This window comes from Rhipicephalus microplus, chromosome 3, assembly GCF_043290135.1.
Source record: "Rhipicephalus microplus isolate Deutch F79 chromosome 3, USDA_Rmic, whole genome shotgun sequence".
Classification (NCBI taxonomy): Eukaryota; Metazoa; Arthropoda; class Arachnida; order Ixodida; family Ixodidae; genus Rhipicephalus; species Rhipicephalus microplus.
The window spans coordinates 78,467,162-78,489,316 of NC_134702.1; the positions used below are offsets into that span (position 1 = coordinate 78,467,162).

Here is a 22,155-nt window from a genome sequence, read left to right on the forward strand (position 1 = left end):
TATATAGGGTTTCCTACAATTAACTAAACGGGACTGTGGCGCTGTATTCATTCAGCGACCATGGGGACCATTGGCAGTACACGGACTTGGCTAGTCTTCGTGCTTGCGGGCTTCGAACGCACATGTGGCTTTGGTCGTTGCAATGTTTCGGTTCGCTTCGAATAAAAGAACAAACCGGTTAACTTCGTGATCCGATTCGAATCGGTGAGTCGAGAAGGTTTAAGGTGATGAAGCGTAGCTGATAAACTATTGCTTATTGTTGTTTCGTGACAAAGCAGCTTCAAGCCACGCGAAGTCAAAGGGAACATAAAGTACGAAATCTATGTAACACCCATCGTTCCCATGTTAGCTGAAGTGCCGCGCACGTTGCGGCTACCATAGACACTAGCGCCAGAGTTCCTTCTAGTGTATTTATAAGAAACTCTATATGGTCGAATGCTCCAACCCCCCACTCTAATTACAAATGATTTAGACATAATTCTTAATCGTCGTCCGCCACAGCATCGAAAAATTGGACCAAATTCTTCGCAAGATTGTAGTGGGGAACATGTTTTTCCAAAGAATGACGAAGGATGGCAAAGTGCATGTCTCCCTACTACACATAAATTATGATGATTAATGCGTTTTTGAATACCCTACAAGTGTGCTTCTAGCAGTTGTCCAAGGAGTGTTTTGAAAAGGCTTAGAAAGGCCATTTTTTCAGCTTTTGCTGTGACTGTGGAGTGACTTTCGCCGAGACTGTGCTGCACGTTCCGCCCAGGGCTGGCGCGGTTTTTGTTTTTCTCTGAATGCATCAACACTCGAGGTGGACTGCTCAGCACGCTGCGCATTCTGCGCGCTTAGTATAGACTCATCTACAGCCTAGTAAAACATCGGCTAATGCCTCAAGTGGTTTTGGGCACGCATAATCTAACGGTCATTTCTCTCGATTAACTGCATGGCTCTTTGAGAAGGTCCCGTGCCACAACATCGAACGACGACGCGCACGAAAGAAAATCTTGTAAACAATTTTTGATATTTGTCGTGAGTGTTCCAGTGACAACTTTTCCTGATTCCCGTATCCAATAAAGCGCGCATTCACTCCTGAAACCCTGCGACTCATAATGCGCGGTTCACTTTCGCAATGCGTCACAAATCATGGTGTAGCCTCCATCGTGGCATCGGATCCCTCCTGTATTATCTGGCTCGGAATGATACACACAGCGTGTCTGATGTAACGCACGTTCCTTTCGCTATCCTCTGTTACAACGATATATCTCACATTCAAGATGCGCTGGTGGCCCTATTACTGCAACACGGTATGACGAGAAAACTAGGTCTGGAATACGCCTGATTGTTTGCGACAGCCCGCGTCGATTACGGTTGGCTGAGAAAAGGCTTTTCCCGTGGAGAACGACTCAGCAACAAACAATGACTCGCTGCAAGAGGGTCTCTTTAGCATAAACAATCTTCACGGAGCCCCTTCTTTTATTTTTTTCAGGATCGAGCCATCTATTTCTTTTTTTTTTTACTCCCGTTCGTGAAGTCGGTGAGATCGCCAGACGTTGCACAACCGGGGCCTTCGAAAATCGAAGCACTGAGCCACCGTGCTGTAGGGGTCGTCTGGCATACGACATTCGGAGAAGCAGACGACGCGGAGGTTGTCTTCTACACTCGATGCTGCTGCCCTAAACGTGTTGACTGGAGTTTCTGAATTCTAACGCGCTTGCGTTCTCAACGCCGTTGAAGATGTTTTCGCTGCTGCCATGGTGTCGTTCTATTTGCAACGAGCAACAAACAGCACAATGCGGCGAATTTCTCACCTTTTTATTCGAGCAAGCACTGTATTCGAGAACAAGTTCTCCTCTGTCTGTGTCAGAAGTGAAATGAAGTGCAACGCAAGGCAATGTGAATTTTGGTATGTCCGCGTTGGTAGACCGACACAATCGTTACTCTAAATGAACCGTTGAACAGTTTTATGATAGCTCTTGTGAGCCCCACTGTCGAAAAATTATATTTTTTATGGAGTTATATCTCCATTTTCATTGTTTTTTACGCCTTCGGATCAAGTATAGTGACGTGAACAGGAAATGTATCAAGCGAGTTTGATTCTCCTTTTCGTGTAGAACAGCTGTAGTGATTAACACATGCTCGTGTTTGTTGGAGTCAGTCGATTCGGCACTGCTTGGCGCGCTTTCCCTTGAACTTTTGGAATTGCTGGAACTGCTTGATGATGCCATGGTAAGACTGTGTAAGTGAGACGAGAGCTTTCTTTTTTTTTCAATCAATTTTTTTATTCTCACAAAAAATATAAACACAATGAAGGTAGTACATATGAAAGGAGATTCCACAGCACAGGACTCAAAGTGGACCTCCCGTCAGAAAATAGCATGTCCACAAGTTATAAAAAATGGCAACAGAACAGCGTTACATTATTATTCATAGTTATGAAAACAACACAAACGTACACTAAAAATGGCATACAGCATCATTATGTAATTATGTAAACGATGTAAACATATAACAATTAAAAAAATGGTGATATAACAACAGTGAGTAATTATGAATAGCTATAGAAATGACACAAGCGTACTTTAGAAATAATTAGAACAGTAGCGGCCACAATAATGATTCTGAGCGAAAAGAAGGGAGGATATAAAAATGCGGATTACTCATGAAAGAATGAGGTGAACAGGTTCTTTTTTAAGCACCCGTAAAGCCAATTGTTTAGTGCTTGGTTTTATTTACTTGCAGATTTTTATAGCTGCCAATGTTTCTGTATGTTAGCCGCAGTTAGTACGCACATGCGGTATGGTAAAAAGTCGATTGAGGCAAACCTTGTGGGATTATTGTTCATCAAGTGTAATTTCTCGAAGACGTCAACTGTGTCGTGCGAAGGTGGCCTATAGATCGAGAAGCCAGTGTCGACATGAAATGACGAAGTGAACGCACGAGCTGTATACGCTTCGTTGCATTTACGAAAACGCGAAACCGGAGCGATAAAGGACAAGCGGCCACGTTATACTGGGCTTAACGACGACTACAGAGTTACGCGGAATGGGTGCGCTGTGAAAGACGCTGAACCAGGAATTAAGGAACCATATGGGAGGTGGGAGATGAAGCGCCAGAGGTGCCTCAAGGAGCACGTAATGAGACTACACGATCGAAGCGGCTCGTCAAATTTTGATGGAGTGTTTCAGTGCTTAGTCTATGGCCGCTCAGGCCTTGGCCTTCGAGTCGTCTAGGTTAGTGGTGGGTGAAGGCGTCTTAGCGATAGTGTGGTCGTTCTACTTGGCCTATATCGACCAAAAGAAAACAGGCTGCCCCACTAGAGACGAGACATTAACGGACGCCTTGAAGAAAGGAGGGTTCTCCCACGGTTGCTGCGAAGACGTTGCGTTTCTGGTAGGTGTGCGATTGATGCGAAGGCAAGCGACTAACAGTGCTCTTGCGTTTTCTACGAGAAACATTATTATTAAGCGATGTATAGTGATCCGAACTAAATGGAAAGAGTTGCTCAAGCGGAGCGATTGCTGGCCAGGTCTGCTAGGCTAACCCCGCCTGTAAAAACACCACCACTGCCACCACCAACAGCGCATTGTGGACACCTAGCAGCGCATGGCGGAGACTGCGCATGCGATGCTTTACTTCACACAAGCGGATACAGCCATCAAGCGCACTATTTTGGTTGACCACTCCGCCTTTGCGCTCCGCCTGTTCCTCTCTCTCTGTCTGTCTGGTGTCTTTTTTTTTTTCTTAAGAACTCTAACTTGCACAGATATGCGACAAGTCAAGTCAAGTCAAGTCAAGTTCATTAAATGGTTCAGTTGAATTACATGGTTAGAGTTTTACAGCAGGAGGTCCCAGAGTTTCAGAGAAACTGACAGGGGGACCTCCTATGGCTACATGGATGGGGTAATTACGAAAAATACAGCAATAGTATACGGACATATGAGTAATAATGAATAAGCTTGATTAACAATAAAAATACGACCAATACGCAACATAATGGTAATACTCACTATCGAAAAATAACATGGAAATAGTGAAAAGCAAGTGAAGACAAAAAACAATATTAATTAATGAACAAATCACGTGGCAAATGCAAAACGTTTCATTATCAGTGTTAACAATTATACAAAGGCAAATTGAAGCAGTAAAGTAGCACAGAAATGTGGAGAGCTATTAACAGTTAATTACACAAATCGGATGAGTTGATTAATTCCTGAACGTAATATTTCTTGCTGCGCGAAGTGAAAATATGAATGTTATGCGATGATTTCAATTCGAAAGGCAATGAATTCCAAATGGCTATGCTAGTAAATAAGGTTGAGAACTTGCCGTAGTTTGTCCTTACGGCCGGCAAAAGAAGATTATTGTACTGGCAAAAGCGCGGGAAACACTGGGAAGCAAGATCTCAAATGGTAGGCCATGTTTGAAATCTAAACACGTGTCCCCTTTTTTTTTATTGGGCAATTCCGCGAACCTTTCAACAAGCGCGCGCATCTCCTTTTATCACTCACAGCAGGATTTTCTATTCTGGAAGAACGCGAAGAGATCACGTGGCCGTATAGCTCGAAACAATACTGGGGCTCTATACGCTACTTTATTGCTCTCTCTCTCTTTCTTTCTCTCTGAACATACAAGTGTATTCAGGCGGCTTACGCCTGGGACTTGCCATTTCCGTTGGCAAGACGCAGATTTTCAAAGGCCACCCGACTGTTTGTGGGAGCGTAGTGCAAGATTTCTTTTTTTGTTTTCGTATTCATATCAATGATTCCCATTTCAAACAGCGTAAAAGACTAAATCACAAAACACTTTTCATATTCCTGACATTCATATTCATTTCATATTTTTGATGTGGCGTACACCACAGGGGGCAGGACAAAATCCCGCCCGTTAAGCCAACGAAATGTGCAAAGTGAGGCCCGCGGAACGCAAGGAAACAAATATATATATATATATATATATATATATATATATATATATATATATATATATATATATATATATATATATATATATATATATATATATGTGTGTGTGTGTGTGTGTGTGTGTGTGTGTGTGTGTGTGTGTGTGTGTGTGTGTGTGTGTGTGTGTGTATGTGTGTGTGTTTGTGTGTGTGTGTGTAAGAGTGAACGACACGTGGTCTTAACAACATACGCACGGCATCTGTTTGCTTCTCTCGCCCGGCTTTTATGATAATCTGAGGTCCCCAGACAGCTAGAGCCGCTTTGTGTGCGCGGTCCCGAATACTACACCACGTCTCCGGTTACATTTGCCCTCTTTTCAATCGTGGCTTTAGCATTTCCGCTTTTTCTATCTTTCTGTCTGTAAATACAGTTGACCTCATTCGTGGCTGAAAGTATATTTACATACACTAGATATTTTAGATATATCTACAAAGTGCCGCATTAGCATGTTCCCGGATGAAAAATAAGAAGAGGGGAAAAAAAATCGCCTCAGTGCTGGCTCACAAGAGCCTCCGCCGGAACACGTGGTTTCAGCTAGAAAGATGCGAATACGCTTGCATTATTATTATTATTATTATTATTATTATTATTATTATTATTATTATTATTATTATTATTATTATTATTATTATTATTATTCAATCTGTCTCGTGAGCGAGACGAGATGTACAGCACAATGCACGTCGTCTCGTTAAAAGACACATGGAAGATCGAGTGCCGTAGCCCGCGCCACGCGTTGAATGATGACTCGCTCGACAGCGATTGCACTTTTATGCCTCTTAAACTGTGATAAAAAGCGGCGTGGGGCCGAGAGCTATCCTGATCAATTTACGCAAGGCTAAATACGTCTGTTGACAACAACGACAACGGCTTCAGCTCATTCTGTCTTTCTTTGTATCTTTCTTGGGGACTTCTGAAGAAGAAGATAATATAAAACGGAACGCGATTCCATACACCCAGATTTCGCAAGCTCGCTCTCCGTGAAATCAGCCTTTCAGCCAGCATTACTCGGCGTCACTGCATTCCCTAAACAGAATTGGGCAAACCGCTAGGAATAAGTGACTCTTGAGATGGTTCGGACGTCCTACTTTATCGCGCGTTTCTCCTTTTTGGATCCAATATACGGTAGTCTAGACTGACTACTTGGTAGGAGACGTGCGATGGTCTGTCCTACTCTATTGTCCTGGTCTGTCCTCGACGTCCCTGTAGATGCAGATGGTTTGACAACAACAAGAACACCCTCATGAAGTCAGCCATACGCGTAGTTTCATTAGCGCATTTGATCGCGTCGGCTGTATAGCCTCGGCTCACGGTTAGTTGGATCGGGTGCTGATAACCACTCAGCTAGTATTTCTCTTGTGCCGTAAGTTCGCGCAGCCTTGCTGAAAAGTGTAGGTGTATAGTCCCCGCCGCGAGACGCAGGCACCACGGCTTCAGGTGGCTGCGAAATTAAGGGCCCAACACCTGGTGACACAGTTGCTGATCCATGTTGGCGTATGTTCACACAGGTGGACAAATAAATTAAAACGCCAGTCGTCTTCTAAAGATTGCGTCACTTTTTTTCTGTTGTGATTAGTAATCCTGAAGGAGGAGGTAAACTATAGGCGCGATTATTACGAACGCACTTCGCCTCGACATGCGTAATCTTCGTGCACCTATGCCATTCACTGTCTTCCCTCGCAGTATCGGCCCAACACATGGAATACGAGTCGCTGCTTATCGACTGAAAAACTTCATTCGGTGGCGCTGCTGTCGCTTTGCATGTACTAAACGTTGCGCCCTGTTTGAAGTGCACGGAGATGGTGGTTTGGCCGATACCCATCTTGGCCACAGTCATGCTGCGTGACGTGCTTTTTAAAAGTTTTCATTGTTCCATCACTTGTACGTGCCGAACCCGTTGGCTCTTATGAAAACCGTGCCCCAAATACGGCATCGGTAAAAACTTAGAATGGTCACCCGCTTAGTGACAAGTGTTTGCTCGACAACCCTTCATTGCTAGAAGTGTCCCTATTTAGTGCCTCCTACTTGTTCGTTCGTTGCTTCCTTTTTACAGTCTAGAAGTGCCATACGACAGCGGAGGTTTAGGCATACGACGGCCACTCAGGCGCGTCGTGAGCCGTACCCGTGTCTTACGTATACGTGTGGCAATCACATATGCATGTGGAACACGTCCAACCGAAGGGCGAGCGGAACGCGTGCCGCGACCGACTGCACCGCCACGGCTACCATTTGGCTTATTTCTCATATTTCGAGACTTAAAATGAAAGCACAGCTGGAGTGCTCCCCCATTGCATCCACTCATGCGAGATGTTAAAAAGTCGCGTGCGAGACTTTCTTGGTGGTGTCGTGGCGGCGTGGGTTTTGAGTGCTGATTACCATAACGCAAAAGCATCTACTGGAGGCTTTGTTTTCGTTGATTATATCTTCTGCAATGACAGTTCACCAACTCCCGTTCTTACGAGCATAAAAATGACCCGTATTGTGACACACGCAGATATGTGCAGCGGCATGAATGAATTCTCGTGAAGCGTGCCCGTGCAGTGAAGTAGTGTCTGACGCTCTGCATTACAGAAGTGCGCACAATGCCTGGAATGCCTTACGTGTTTAAGAGAACGTTCTGGCGAGATACATGCTTAGATTCTTTACGCGTCGCTCTCACTTCTATAAATAACGTGCAAGTGTTTGGGAAAACTTGAAACGAAAGCCCGAAGCAGCCCAGTCTCGTGGCATGACTGGAGAACTTGAGTCGTGCTTCGAATTCTTGCGCGGCCGGCCGCAGCCGTCTAAGCGTATAGTTTTGATGCGCATTGTACTAGAATGCAGTGGACGTCCTAGAATACTTATAACTCGGGGACAATCGCGACACGGCGGTTCCGTTCAATTTTTGCGCAACTGCAAGTTTACAACGCTCATTACGCAAAACCACAGGTTAAGAAATTGACAAAGATAGTCCCCATGGTGAAGCTTCTTTATTATTAAGTGCGAAGCACCTCTTAGCGGACCAAGGAAACTTCAAACATCTATCTATCTATCTATCTATCTATATATATATATATATATATATATATATATATATATATATATATATATATATATATATATATATATATATATATATATGTATATCCGTCCAAGAGGCTTTTCTGCAGTCAATTTTGTGGCCGACGATAAGGAATGCTGCGCAAAAACAAAAAGAAAAGAAAAGACAGAAAATAGCTCGAATGTTGTGCTAGAGCGTGAAAAGGTTTCTACAACATCGTTTGCATCTTTTAACTAACTGACACCATATTCTATTTTTCTCCCTATTTGGCATCCTGTGTTCTGCGTAACTGCATCTTCACTCTATATTTTCCTCGCCTCTCCCCCGTTTCAGTTGTGTTTTATTTACTTCCATCCGAATAGCAAGAAGCGAAGGAAGATGTTAGATGAATAAATATAGAGATATAGGCCGATCTCGAGCGGGGATGAATAGTTTTTTTTTGCCTCACGAGCCCTGCAATCTTACTCTTCATCGATCAGACAGTCGCATCGCACGCGGCGCGCTGCACCCGAGAATTTATTGACGCGTGCGCCGTAAATCTAAGCCATGCCGCCAACGGCTGCGAAAGAATGCGCCCTGCTTGCGCTATTCTTATTTGACGCGATTATATTGAAGAAACAACTGGAAGATTGCATAAAAATGCAACAAGAAGGAAAAATGACATTCGTTGAGTTCGAGCTGCGTACGGATGTAAATAACGCGAAACAAAGGAAATGGCCGCTGTGGGCGCTTATGAATAAGAACGTTTTTTTTTTATCTCCTTCTTTTGATCTCTCTCCGTTCTTGCCTTCTTTTCCCTTCCTTGGCTTATCGTACTGCCTTGTGAATGTCTCTCTCTGCCCTATTTCTTTAGAATATGGGAATCTTAGTGGCATCATTTGTCTTCGATGCCTCTTGTTATATCCGATTCTCTGTCTTTCTTTTCTCTCTTTTTCTTTCTTTTTTTTTTAACTTTGTGAGGGCAACAGAACATTCGTCAAATAGAAACTGCGCCATCCGCGATAGATTCGCCCCTTTAACGGCCGCAGTGCGCAAGGTTGCTTTTGCTGAGAACGATCAGATTCTCCAGGCCTGCGTCCCAAAAAGTAAGTGTCAGCGCCAGGAAATGAAGCCGCATCGCCTCTACAGCAGGTCACACGAGCGATCGTATCACAGGGTTACGAACGCGATGCTGTGGTTCTTATCGACAACAAGCTCGTAAGAAAGGCTCTCTATAGCGCAGTGAAGCCTCCATTTTACTGATACTGATATGAAAAATTGTCGGCTCTGACGTACTATGTTACGTCAGTCACGTTATTGATGCAGTAGTGCAAATGTAGGTTTTAGATCAATTTTCTTATATAAGAACATTGCCTTTGTCGCAGATTCAATATTGTTTTACCGACGTTTTACTGTATGGACTCTTCTTCTTCTTCTTCTTCTTCTTCTTCTTCTTCTTTTTCTTCTTCTTCTTCTTCTTCTTCTTCTTCTTCTTCTTCTTTTTCTTCTTCTTTTTCTTCTTTTTCTTCTTCTTTTTCTTCTTCTTCTTCTTCTTCTTCTTCTTCTTCTTCTTCTTCTTCTTCTTCTTCTTTTTCTTCTTCTTTTTCTTCTTCTTCTTCTTCTTCTTCTTCTTCTTCTTCTTCTTCTTCTTCTTCTTCTTCTTCTTCTTCTTCTTCTTGACTACGCCCACTGCAGGGCAAAGGCCTCTCCCATGAGCCGCCAATCAACCCGGTCTTGTGCTTACCGCTGCCACGTTATACCTGCGAACTTTTTTTAATCTCGTAGGTCCACCTAACTTTCTGTCTACCCCTCGTGCGTATGCCTTCTGTTGTAATCCGGTCACTTACCCTCAATGACCAGCGGTTATCTTGCCTACGCTCTACATGCATGGCCTATATTTATATCTTCTTCATTTCAACTGACATCCTTGACTCCGGTTTGTTCTCTATGGGCGTTAAATGGTTATAGAGCTTTGAAGCGATGAGATGCCGTCGAACAAATATAAAAGAAAGGTGAGCCAGTTGGCAGGTATTCGTGTTTAAAAGGCACGGCATGCAAATGTGGACTCTAAAGGGAGATCAGAATGCCTCAAACGCCAACAAGCAACTGTAAAAAGGGCAGGAGAACTTACCTGCGCATGCTTAAGCGATAAGTGAGCCTATCGATCCGGCAGTGGTCCTACGTGACAGATAACTATTTATACGCTTGCTTTCAACTTTATTCAGGTCAATCGAATGTTGGCTCAAGCACGCACTGCGACAGCTGTCGATATGCCAGGCCTCAACTAATAGGCGCGTCATCATTCCTGTGACGGTACGAAATCGTGCATTCGTTGAATTTCGGCGCGCACTTGCACTGCTGTCAACTTAGAGAGAAATTAGATGGTCAGCCTCTGGTTAGCGATTTATTATGTTCCAATAATTCCTGTTTAAGACAGTGACCCGTCAGCCTTGTATACGTAGAAGCGGCTGCAGTTAAACGGGATTTGTTCATCCCACCTTTGTATTGATTTCGTGAAACGCGCCAACAAGTTTACTGATTTGCATACAGGGGCCACCAGCAAAGGAGGTAACGCAATTTTCTTCCTGAAAGATGAATTGAAGTCTCTGTGTGTTTTAAAAAAGAACACTCAAACTGCTTTTACAAAGCACCCAACTAAAGATATTACACGTATATAGTACAAAACAAAAAAACTGTAGCAAGTTCTGTCCTGCGTTACACAAACGAAGCCATACTCAACAAATACACTAAGTAAAACAAATGACCAGTCACTCACTAACACAGAAGATAATGATGAAAACCATCCGTTAAGCGTCACGAGTGACAACATTTGTGTTTTTTTTTTTTTGTTAATGCACGAGTCGATGCGTCACGTTTCGCGATGAAAACCGCGTTCCGCCTCGACTCACTGCTTCCCCCAACTCCGGTGCACCAAACCTTCTTTCCTTTCTTTTTCTTTCCCGCTCGGCTAACTTTCAGGGGCACACACCTCTTTCGTGTCCGCTCAGCCCGTTTGCCGGTGGCTGAGACGGCGGGGCTATCTATACCCGGTGAATGGACATTCAGGGGCGGAGGGCGCCCAGTCGATTCCGGGCAGTAGTCAGCCCCCTTCTATTGATCTCTCACTGGGCCTTGCCGTTATGTATACGCCTGGCCGCTCGCTCCGTTCCCTCGGATCGATTGCCTAGGTGCTCGGCCTCTGCACCGTCGATGTTTGATGTGTGCCAGCCAGTGCCGTTGCCGCGGAACGTACGTCTTGCGGGCCATTAAGCGTAATTGAACACCCAATGGACATCCAATGAGTGATGCCTGTCTTGAATGGGCTTCACTGACTGAGAGCCGAATAATCGAGCAACGTCTATCTATCTATCTATCTATCTATCTATCTATCTATCTATCTATCTATCTATCTATCTATCTATCTATCTATCTATCTATCTATCTATCTATCTATCTATCTATCTATCTATCTATCTATCTATCTATCTATCTATCTATCTATCTATCTATATATCTATCTATCTATCTATCTATCTGTGTCTATCTATCTATCTATCTATCTGTGTCTATCTATCTATCTGTCTATCTATCTGTGCCTATCTATCTATCTATCTGTAATCTATATAGCTATCTTTACGTACATACTTAATACATACATACATGCACACACACAAATACATACATACATACATACATACATACATACATACATACATACATACATACATACATACATACATACATACATACATACATACATACATACATGCATACATACATACATACATACATACATACATACATACATACATACATACATACATACATACATACATACATACATACATACATACATACATACATACATACATACATACATACATACATACATACATACAGAGACAGACGCATGTCTGAATCGCTGAATTTCGAAGTTCCTTACGCGATAGAATATCCACATTCCTTCTTCTTGATTGGTTAATTCATTTTGTGAATGATAGCGGAAGTAGTGTTGACATCGCCTTCTTCGCGAACACAAATTGTTCAATGAAGAGAAGCGAGACAGAAGTGAAATGAATCTTAAGAAAAAATATGAATCAGACAGCCACACTTATGCAGTAGATGACCGTTTTTTACTGCGAAAAATATGATAAAAATCTTTGAAACTCTGCTTTGTACAATGCCTTTCGTGATAAGACTACCAACTCAAAAAAAAAAAACAGCAGTGTGGCACGCACGGGATGGTGAGCAAGATAGACAAAAAGAAGGTGTTTGTATTTGGCGCATACAATGTGCGTATGTACAATAACATTTCTCAGCTACAAAGAATTCTATATACTCACCTCTCTATCTCACCATCGTCATCCATCAGTCTTTATTCTCCCCTTTCCCCTGCCCCAGTGTAGAGTAGCAGGCTAGAGCAAGCTATCGCTCAGGCCGAGCTCTCTGCCTTTCTGTAAATAAATCTGTCTCTCTCTCTCTCTCTCTCTCACGCACGGAGATGTCGGCGCAAGCAAATATTTGTCATTCCGATGAAGTGGAGACACAGGCGTGTGATCAAAAACTGAATGCAGGCTGGAAGTGCGACGGTATATAGAAGCAGTTGCGTGTATCTGGGAATTCTCTGTTGGATGTACAGTATTTGCGCAATTATAGTCCCCCCCCCCCCCCCCCCCAGACCTTTGATTTTAACACACGGGCAATTTTACAGTAGAAAATTAGAAAAAGAAGAAAGCTCCATACCAGTTTTGTTATTGAACCCGATCGTTGCTGGCACAAAAAAAAAAGAAAAAAAAACGAACATCGTATAAGCTACATTAAGCGAAAAAAAAAGTGGATATTAGGGTTGTGCAAATACGGTACTATATATGGTATCTAATATTCGGGATGTATTGAGCGTTTCCTATGCATACGTTCATGTTTGTCGTTGGGGTAAAATATATATAGTCATTTTCGTAATCTTTATTGTGCCTTTTTTTAGTTTTAACTCTAAACTCACTCTCTTTCTGTTTCTTGTATATTAACTTCTATTCTGAGAGGAATGCACTCCTTTGTGAGAACAGGGGCCTATCAATAACATGGAACTCTCGCAATCAGCTCTGGGCAAAGAAGAAAAAAAAAACGATCGGTCTGTGTATCTATTTTCATTTCCTTTTTTGTTGTTGTTGTTTCCAACTTTCTGTTGTATTTCAGTCGCAAAAACATGCCTCCCTGCAGGCATGTGCGAAGCAACCGGTCTGTCCCAGCGTGGCCACAGTAAACAAGTCCGCGCGGGAAAGATAACCGCGTTTGAAACCTATGTACAGGTACAGATCGCTCCAAGGCTTGATCGCCCCAATACTCTTGCCGAGTTGGGGTAAAAACAAGGAAGAAAAAAAAAACGGCAGCTCAGCATCACTCTTCCCTACGAAGGGAAGATGAAAAGAGGCGGAATGTGGAAAATGATAGCAAGGAACTCGTTCCCAAAGTAGCAATCTGAAAACTGCTGCAACGACTTTTGAGGAGGAACTTGCGTGACTTTTTTTTATAGTTGTATTCTTTGCAGTGTGTCTTCCAAATAGCTTGAGTTAAGCAAGTATACTCTTTAGGACCAAACGCGAACAATGCAACAAGCAATTGATGTAAAGGGCCATATTTTCTTCATTGCTACACAACTGGTGAGACGTTCAAGTTGCTGTGGTTACGGAAAAAGATGGTCGCACGTATTCACTATATGATAAACGCGCGAAGGGGGGGGGGGGGTAGGCAGGTGGAAAAGCTACGAAACAAAAGGCGTCGAAGCGAAAGAGATGTTGCAAAATGAAAGCGAAGATATCCACGCGCGAAACTCAAGTTCTGACAGAAATCTAAACTTAAATACAAATACTCCTGCGTACCTCTGAAAAGCGAGGGACGTAGGGTAATTCGAACGATTTCAGTTAAGCTTCAAGACGACAAAATCCGGCTCATATTTGGTGCGTTAACCGAGCGTAACTGGGCATTTCGTGAACGCAACTTGGCATTTGTCGATAACATGGCAGGTCACATGTAGTGTGTTAGTAATGTGCACATTCTCAACGTGACTCTTTGGCATTCGCAATTTTGGCGGTTCAGTCTGACGAGACGGCGCTTCCGGGAAGTTTTTAATTTCTTCTCTTTGCTTATCAGCTTGGATAACGGGTACTGTAGCGAGATGCGCTGCCAGTATTCGGCTGGTTGCATTGCTTTTTCTAGTTGCCCTTGTCCACGTACTTCTCTTTTTCCATTAAAATAGAGCGTTCTTTTTATTTTATTTTAGTAGTATCTTTCTAGAAAGCAAGTGCTAGCCTTGCAGTGTAGTCTGTGAGACAAAAAAAGGTTGCCCACGAGCGAGGTTGTTACATTCTAAAAAACAGTACCTTCAGTCTTTTCAGGCAGATATGGCTTCACACGTGTAAAAATCTCTTTGAAGAGACTGGCCAACTCTCTCTTGGGTTCATTACACTGTCTTTGGAGAATCGTGCTACCCACGAGAAAGCGAACGCGTCTCGTTAGAGAGAGTCATATACGTGAAAATACAGGACTCGCCAAAAAAAAAAAAAGTAACACGAGCTTTTTTTTTTCATTTACTTAGAGAGTACACGGTATGACATCAGAACATGGGGAATTTTACTGTTATCTGTCATTAGTCGACACTGTAGCCGATACTATCCAACAGTGAGGCAACATTACCTACTGCTAGTTAGCGCTGATTGTGCGACAGTAAGTGCGGTAAGCCAGTGCACCACTTTTCACAAATCGAATGCAGTTAGTGGGAGATGTGTTCGTTAGGACACGCACCGGCATATAACACATCTTTCAACGAAATGCGGCTATATACAGATGCACAGCATCATCTCACCGAATCCGGTGGTCGAGCGAAGTGTACAGCATGTGCCAAAATCAGCCACGTTGCACGTAATGGGAGGGTTACACCGATGGGTTTTACATCTGTTTCACTGAACGTGTACGCTAAGGGTTTGCCGGGGCCCAGGGCTGGCCGTCGAAGCAGCGTTGGCGCGGAGACCATTTCCGGCTCCGGCGGACGGTCGCCCATCCATTGTTCCGGCACCACTTCCGAGCATCGCGTCACCCGCCTGCCGAAACGATGGAGGGCAGAACTCCCTGGGGACGCATTTATAGACATGTCTCGGTCATTTATACGCCACAAGAGGCCGCTCATTGTCGACGCCGTTCGGGCTTTTGCTTATACGCTTCCTGGCGCCGCCCATGCACCCTGCTACCTTCTTCTTCACACGCACACACACACACACACATTCACTCACTCACTCTCTCTTTTTCTCTCTCTCTCTTTCGCATTATCTCGTAAATCGCCGTACTTTCACCAGGATGTCACTTACTCGAGCCAGTCTAGCTGGCGCCGCTCCTTCCGTCGGAAGTGTTCGGGAGCATCATAGAATCTTTGTTGTACATAGCTGAAAGAAAGAAAGACAGAAAGAAAGAAAGAAAGAAAGAAAGAAAGAAAGAAAGAAAGAAAGAAAGAAAGAAAGAAAGAAAGAAAGAAAGAAAGAAAGAAAGTGACCAATGCCACCATGACACGTACCTTTCTTTGTAAACTCATATAAAGGTCGGAAGCGAAAAAGTGCAGACTATGGCAGCTGTCATTTTGTTTGTCTTCTTAGTTGTGATTCTCTTTGTTTCTTACTTGCACCGATTTTCCTTTTTTTAATAATTGTCTTTATTATATCGTGTAGTTTGCTGAAGCATGGATATGCTAGAGACAATGTGCAGCGAGCCAACGAGCAAGTACTCTAGAAAAGACGTTCCTGCTGTAATTCAAATAAATTTTTCCGTCATAATACATATCTTCCTATTTCTTTCGTAAACTGCTAATTATCCATGTTTGTTAAGAAAAACTGCAATTGCTAACTTAAACGCACGGCGTTTTGTAGGTCGTACTAAACAAGTGAACAAAACAACGGTGGTGCATACTTACAACTGTAAGTGACTAAGGATGGCATTGATGGTTCACGACATTTAGCAATGAACTGATAGTCGATCCTTCCTTATAAATGTTCGATAGAAATTAATACCCAAGTTTAAGCTAATCACAGGTTTTTATTATGTCGTACTTCTTAAAAACAAATGGCACCATGACAGTGCTGATGGCGCATTACAATCGCCTTGTCTTTTTATGTCGATGTACTCATTTGGCTTCACGGTTGGTCGACCGATAGGAGGGGGGCACCATTTATCTCTCATAACAACTTTCTCGCTTGAAATATTCATGACGATAGCTCATGCTGTGATAATTGCGGCATGATTTGTGCTATATATATTGATCACCGTATTACGTAGTTAATCGCTATTTTTTCTTTCTTCATCCATTCAGGTCCCTAGCCAAGAGTACCTCGCCGTCGCCATAGAAGACGATGTCGGGGACATCCAGTTACAGGAGTCCATTCCCGCAGTCAAGGGAGTCGTCCTACGGTGAGTACCTTTTTTTGTACTAGCAGCACCTTCTCAGCGAGCGGCCATTCTGTAAGAGTACTCTATAAGGGGGCGCTCCGATTTAGTTCGCCCTGTCTGGACAGGGCTGCGTATAGTCGGCGCTGAAAATTGGCGCCAGTTCGCCTGCTCTCGAGCTCTGTCCAATCAGCATTCATGCGCTGAATTTGACGGTCCCCTCAGTGGATGTTCCCTGGATAGCACAGCATGTCTTCGACTGCAAAAAAAGCTTGGCCCCTAATTGAGCGCCACGAAGCAATGTGGCACAGAGGGAGAAGCTCTCGGCCAACGATCGTTCATGCTCGTCGCGATAGGCAACTGTGCTTTGGATGGTGCGAATGTCCCGCTCCCTTTCTCCCTTTCGGTATTTTAGACGATGCCTGACCAGGCTTCGTTTCGCACTCATTTGTTTGTGTTTGTGCGCGAGCAATGTCACAGTGCCGTCTAATAACGGTGCAACGACCGTCAACCGGCCTTGTTCGGAACAGCGGCGTGTTGTTTCGCTACGCGCGCCGAGTTTCTCACTTGCTCGACAACGACAGGGCGTCATTATAGCGACCCTATTCGCCTTGGATGTTGAGGATGAACTCTGTCGTCTCGAAAAAGCGAGGCGGGAAGAGTACGACGAAGAGCGAGAGACGTTTTCGGGAGTGGCCACGTAATCGCGCCCCGACGAGCTGTCCTCTGCTTTTTCAGGGACGTGGGCGTAGCCGAAAAACGAGCAGTAGCCTCGCCTCCTCTTGACTGGGGAAGGACATCTTGGCACGACGGGTGAGAAACGGGAGTCCGCAACGACGACGGACAACCGGCACTTTGGCCGGAGCGATAGCCTCGTTACGAGAAGAACGATGCAGCCGAGATCCCGCTTAGCAGAAAAAGAAGATGGTTAGGGAAAAAAATGTGAACAAAAAAAAAAACGGATGCGATTGCGAGAAGAAGGGCAAGGCTGTCGCCCTTTGCCCCGAGGTCATTAGTCACTTTTAACCCCTACCCCCTCAAACGCACTTGTTCCCAGTTTCGGGATGTACACGTTGAAGATGGCGACACGGAGTGACCTTACGTTTCAACAACCTCTCCCATTTTGCTACTCGGGGTCGGCCAGCGTGTGTGCAACCCGACACCTAAATGCGCGGTCCATGCTCCTGATACTGAAAAATAAAGAGCAACGTTTGGGAGTCATTAGGCAGGTGTTTGGGAGGGACTCGTTACGAAGTTCGTAGGGAAATCGTCAAAATATAGGGGAGTACAGGATGGGGAAGGGAGGATCCGGAGGCAGTGTGCTCGTCCTTATCTGCCTTTTTTGCGGGAACCTTCCTTTCTTTTTAATTAAGCGTTCAATATTTACTGCCTTACTAACGTCTCTCCTTCAACGTTAAGTAAAGGATATGTGCGGGCGTTTAAAAAGGCTGCGGAGCGTTAACCCCTGTAGTGTTTACTTTCACCATACCAACTTTACTACAAGTCTCACGTTTTACTATACTGCTGTTATGATGCGGACCGAAGCTTTATTCTTTTCCTTACAGTAAAGAATGTAGAAAGAATGTAAAAAGTAGCCTGTAGCCACCAGTTCGAAGTTTCTGTGACGTACAGGGTCCGTCAAAAGTTACCAAGCCACGCTGCTTTAGTAGTACTTGGTGTAGTGGCCTGCGAGCTTCTGACAGATTTCGAAGCGCATGCGGCGACAACTATTCGCGCTTGTCGAGAACCTACGTATATGCCGAAGCGGCGCTGTTTTCCTGTCGCTATAGTCGCTATACTCACGAGTCGCGTGCCAGCTTTAATCTCTACAGGCGACCTCGATTGGCCCAAGCGCTCCTATAAGCATAGCGCAAGCGAATATATACAACGCTAATCTATCGTTCGATGGTGGCGGCTTTGAGCACCGGCTGTAAATTAGGCATGCGGACACATATCCGGTAGCCGGAAGTCCCGATAACGTCGGGCTGCCGTGTGCGAGGTCTAGTGCAATCCTCTTATCACTCGGTCGCCGTCCTGCTTGCACTGTGCTGTTCCTTTGATTCGACTTCGGTATAGCTGCTGGCAGGGACAAGCGTGCTGATCGGAATCACATTGTGCCTTAATTTAACGTCACCTCAGGGGCGCTTATGCTGCGCTGAACCTTTTGTGGACAGATCATCTAAAGGAGGAGTCAGTAACCTCCAGACTGCAGGCCACATGCGACCTGCGTGGTGGTAATATGCGGCCCCTACATCGATACGAGACCCCTCTTCCCCTCTCCTTTCTGCCCTTGTCACTTGCTATCTAAAGTCCGGACATGATGCATATATGCATCATGTCGGCCTTTATATACACTTTGGGAGTGCGAGTGCGGCGTTCGCCGCCACTACTTGGACGAGCGCGGGTGTACCCCATGACGGCTGGCGGAGTGGTGGCGAGCCACCCTTCTCAGCCCACTTGCAGTGGACCAAAGCTGGGCTGTCGAACGAGCCAGGGCTGATCGCCGAGGACATCGCACAATGCTACGCGGACGATGGCTCCTGGAGATTCAGCCCGGGCCAGTGATTCCTCGTTGGATCTTTAATAGTGTTTTTTACCCACCTCTCTCTCTCTCTCTCTCTATATATATATATATATATATATATATATATATATATAGGCAGGCATGATGGTTGAGTGGCCGTAGCGTTGCATATAGTCCAGTAGATCCTCCGTGAGTGGTCACAGTTTGGTTTATTTCGACGTTTCGGCCTAGAGTCTGGCCTTCATCAGGATTAAAGGTACAGTTTGTTGGTGCTCAGCTTTATACAATCTCAATTCAGAAGGAAAGGAAAAAGGAAAAAGAGAGAAAAAAGAAAAAAAGAAAAAAAAAAGAATGAAAAAGAAAAAAGAGAAAAAAATAGAAGAGAAAGAAAAATATAAAAGAAAAGAACCGCCTTGCCTTTTGTTTCCTTTTTTCTCTCTATAGTCATCTTGCGTCCCGCCTTTATCCAAGTGTGGTGAAGATTGCGAGAAATCGAGCCCGTCACATCGCACTTTGTTTTACTTCGCATTATAAGTGGGGTTTGGTCGATCTTTCTCATGGTTTCTTTTTTCTTTCTCTTAAAGAAAACTATACTGCAGCGGCCACTTGCTCCTTTTCTGCAATGTTCATCGGAAATTATAGATAATATTGCGATCTGGTAATCAACTTTATTATTTATTATGAAGTCTATATAGGACAGTGTCTATCCAAGCTTCCCCATCTTCCCCAGTGCACCTCCTCACCCTGCGTAACTAATAACAATATGTGAGGTTTGACGTCCCAAAATCCCGATATGATTATGAGAGACTTCGTGGCGGAGGGTCCCGGAAATTTCGACCACCCGGGGGTTCTTTAACGTGCACCCAAAATTGAGCACACGGGCCCCAGGCATTTTTGCCCTCATCGAGAATTCGGCCGCTGCAGCTTAGATTCGATCCCACGACCTTCGGGTCTCTTCCATAGTTTTGTCCCTCTGTTTCTATTTCAGGTATTGCGCAATATCAGTATTGTTCAGACTGTACAGACACCGGTACAGAGCAGCCAAACAAAACGTGTCGTTGCTTCATCTATTACGAGGTATACGACACACCGCAAAACATTTCAGGCGTCCCATGCCTCGTCTTGTCTCTGAACACTATGGACTCGTTTAAGAATTGCAGAGTCGTCACTCTATACTTAAGGTAAGCGCATTCACTGCTTTCTGCGGTTGCCATGGACACAGACTTGGAAGTGGCAGTTTGAGAGTAAGATTCCACGAGTAAGTACGTCCGCGTGGACCTAAGTCTAAGTGATGGCTTCGACTGCGCATGCGCATTCTTCTCTGTACAGACGTATTACGCAACCTCACGAGAGCTAATAATGGGGCTTTACAAAGACATCCGAAAATTACAATGTCAGAAAAATGAAGGACTCGGCATATAGTCGTCTTGCAGTGCAGGTGTAGAATCACTGGTTTTTTGTATCACTTTCACTTCGTCTCGGGTTCTCCACTCTTCTTGTTAGCTTTTTTTTTGCTTGTTTGCGGGTTTGTGTATTTTAGTTAGGGTTCTTCGCATGACGAAATACGACTCGCCACTTTAATGGAGTCCTTGGGTTGCGTTACAGAAAAAAACACACCCCATGGGACAGAGATCTGGCGCCGAGAGAATGTCGTAAAAAAAAAAAGTACGTGAAAGATGAAAAGGGGAAACAAAAAATTAAGGCGTGTTTGCCGTCGTGCAATTTGCTGCTCTTTAAGGTTGCGCGCGACCGGCTTTTACGTGTTAAGCAGTCGCCTGCTGGACGACGTCGCGGCTTTATTACGTGTCTCGACGCGGTCGATGGGACTACAAGACGAAACGACTTAGAAGGCGCGAGCATCATCAAGGAACCATCTTAGTGCACCACTCTCATTCTCAAGCGCAGTATGCGTTGACTGACCTGTGAAACTGGCGATGGTGGTGTTCCAAAAAGCCGTCGTTATCCACGAGATACTCTTCTCACGTATACAGCTCGCACGCACCAAAGTGATAATAGTAAAACTAAACAAGTTTCCTTTCGCGGGCTTGAGCCTTCGTACGTTGTCATGTTTGTGTGTGTGTATGTGCGTGCGTTAGTGTAAGCATTGTATACTTCCCCCGACACATTTTATCTTGTTTTTTTCTGTACGCTTGAAAAACTGCGAAAAAAACTTCGCCCATCTCTCCAAAGGGAACTCTGATGGGATGCGAAACAGCAGCGTTGCGCACAAGTGGCGTCATGGGTTGAACGGCGCTAATGTGGGGGCTGTAGTGAGCGCTGGAAGATTCGTTTGAAGCGATGGCTGCGGTAGGTCTTGTAGGTCACATGTAGAGACATGTTTCAAAGCGTGCGTTACACGCGCGTCAGGTTTATTGCGCGTGCATTGACGAGTCCGCGGTGTAGCGAGCGGCGATCGCGGCAGGTGTTGCGGGCGACCAGACGAGGCAACAACTGTCGTGGTGAGCGCGCGGCACGCGAGGGAGAGAGTGACGTCAGCGCACACTGCGAGGGAATCGTGACGTCGACGCGCAGCAGTGGCGTGACCTATTTGGCACCACGCCAACACCTGCGGCGCGCTGCGCATTCGTATGGAGGGACAGCGTTACACGGGCTAGTCAAAGAGCTGCTTCGCATCTGAAAAAATGCGTTCACTTTGTGGTAAACAGCGCGCCATCACCTTAAGCTTCGATTCAAGCAAGCTAAACTATGCACACACGATGACATAGCAAAAACATCTCGCGTTTCCCACATCCGAATGCCTTTACTTTACACGTATGCTCTCGTACTTCGCGCTAGGTATTTCTGCATACCTGTCAGTTTGCTTGTAGGAGCAGGGCAATTCTGAAAACAGAGAAACAGAGGTTCGAAGCGCATTCACGTGGGCTATTCTTTCTTTTACTAAATTGTATTTTTTTCTTTGTATATTTTTCTGCTTGTGTGTATGTAGACAGACTGAGTATGCAACAATGACAAAGTGATAGGAGAATCCTGGGCCACATAGACATCGTTTCTAGGAGATGTACACCAAAGGCACGTTTACCACCCACCTTTTTTTATTTTCGTTTTATGGATTAGTGGGCACCCTTTGTTGCGATTCGGTATGTATGCCGCCAAAGTGCATTTCCATTCTTCCTTCGAAGAAGCCAAACCGTGGCGACAGAGATGTCGCCGCCGCTGGCCTGTACTTCGACGAAGACAAGCTTGCGAAACGCGCGGCCGTCTATATACAGCGG

General features: G+C 44.7%; 1 protein-coding gene across 6 annotated transcripts in view; it reads left to right on the plus strand.

The window, feature by feature from the left end:
• The window catches only part of LOC119182883 (pleckstrin homology domain-containing family G member 5), a 759,199-nt gene that overhangs the window by 597,613 nt on the left and 139,431 nt on the right, over positions 1–22,155 (plus strand). For all 6 annotated transcript variants that reach the window (XM_075889871.1, XM_075889872.1, XM_075889873.1 and 3 more), the window contains one exon: positions 16,325–16,422. In XM_075889871.1, coding sequence (XP_075745986.1) covers positions 16,325–16,422 — 98 coding nt within the window. The remainder of the gene's footprint in view (positions 1–16,324; positions 16,423–22,155) is intronic.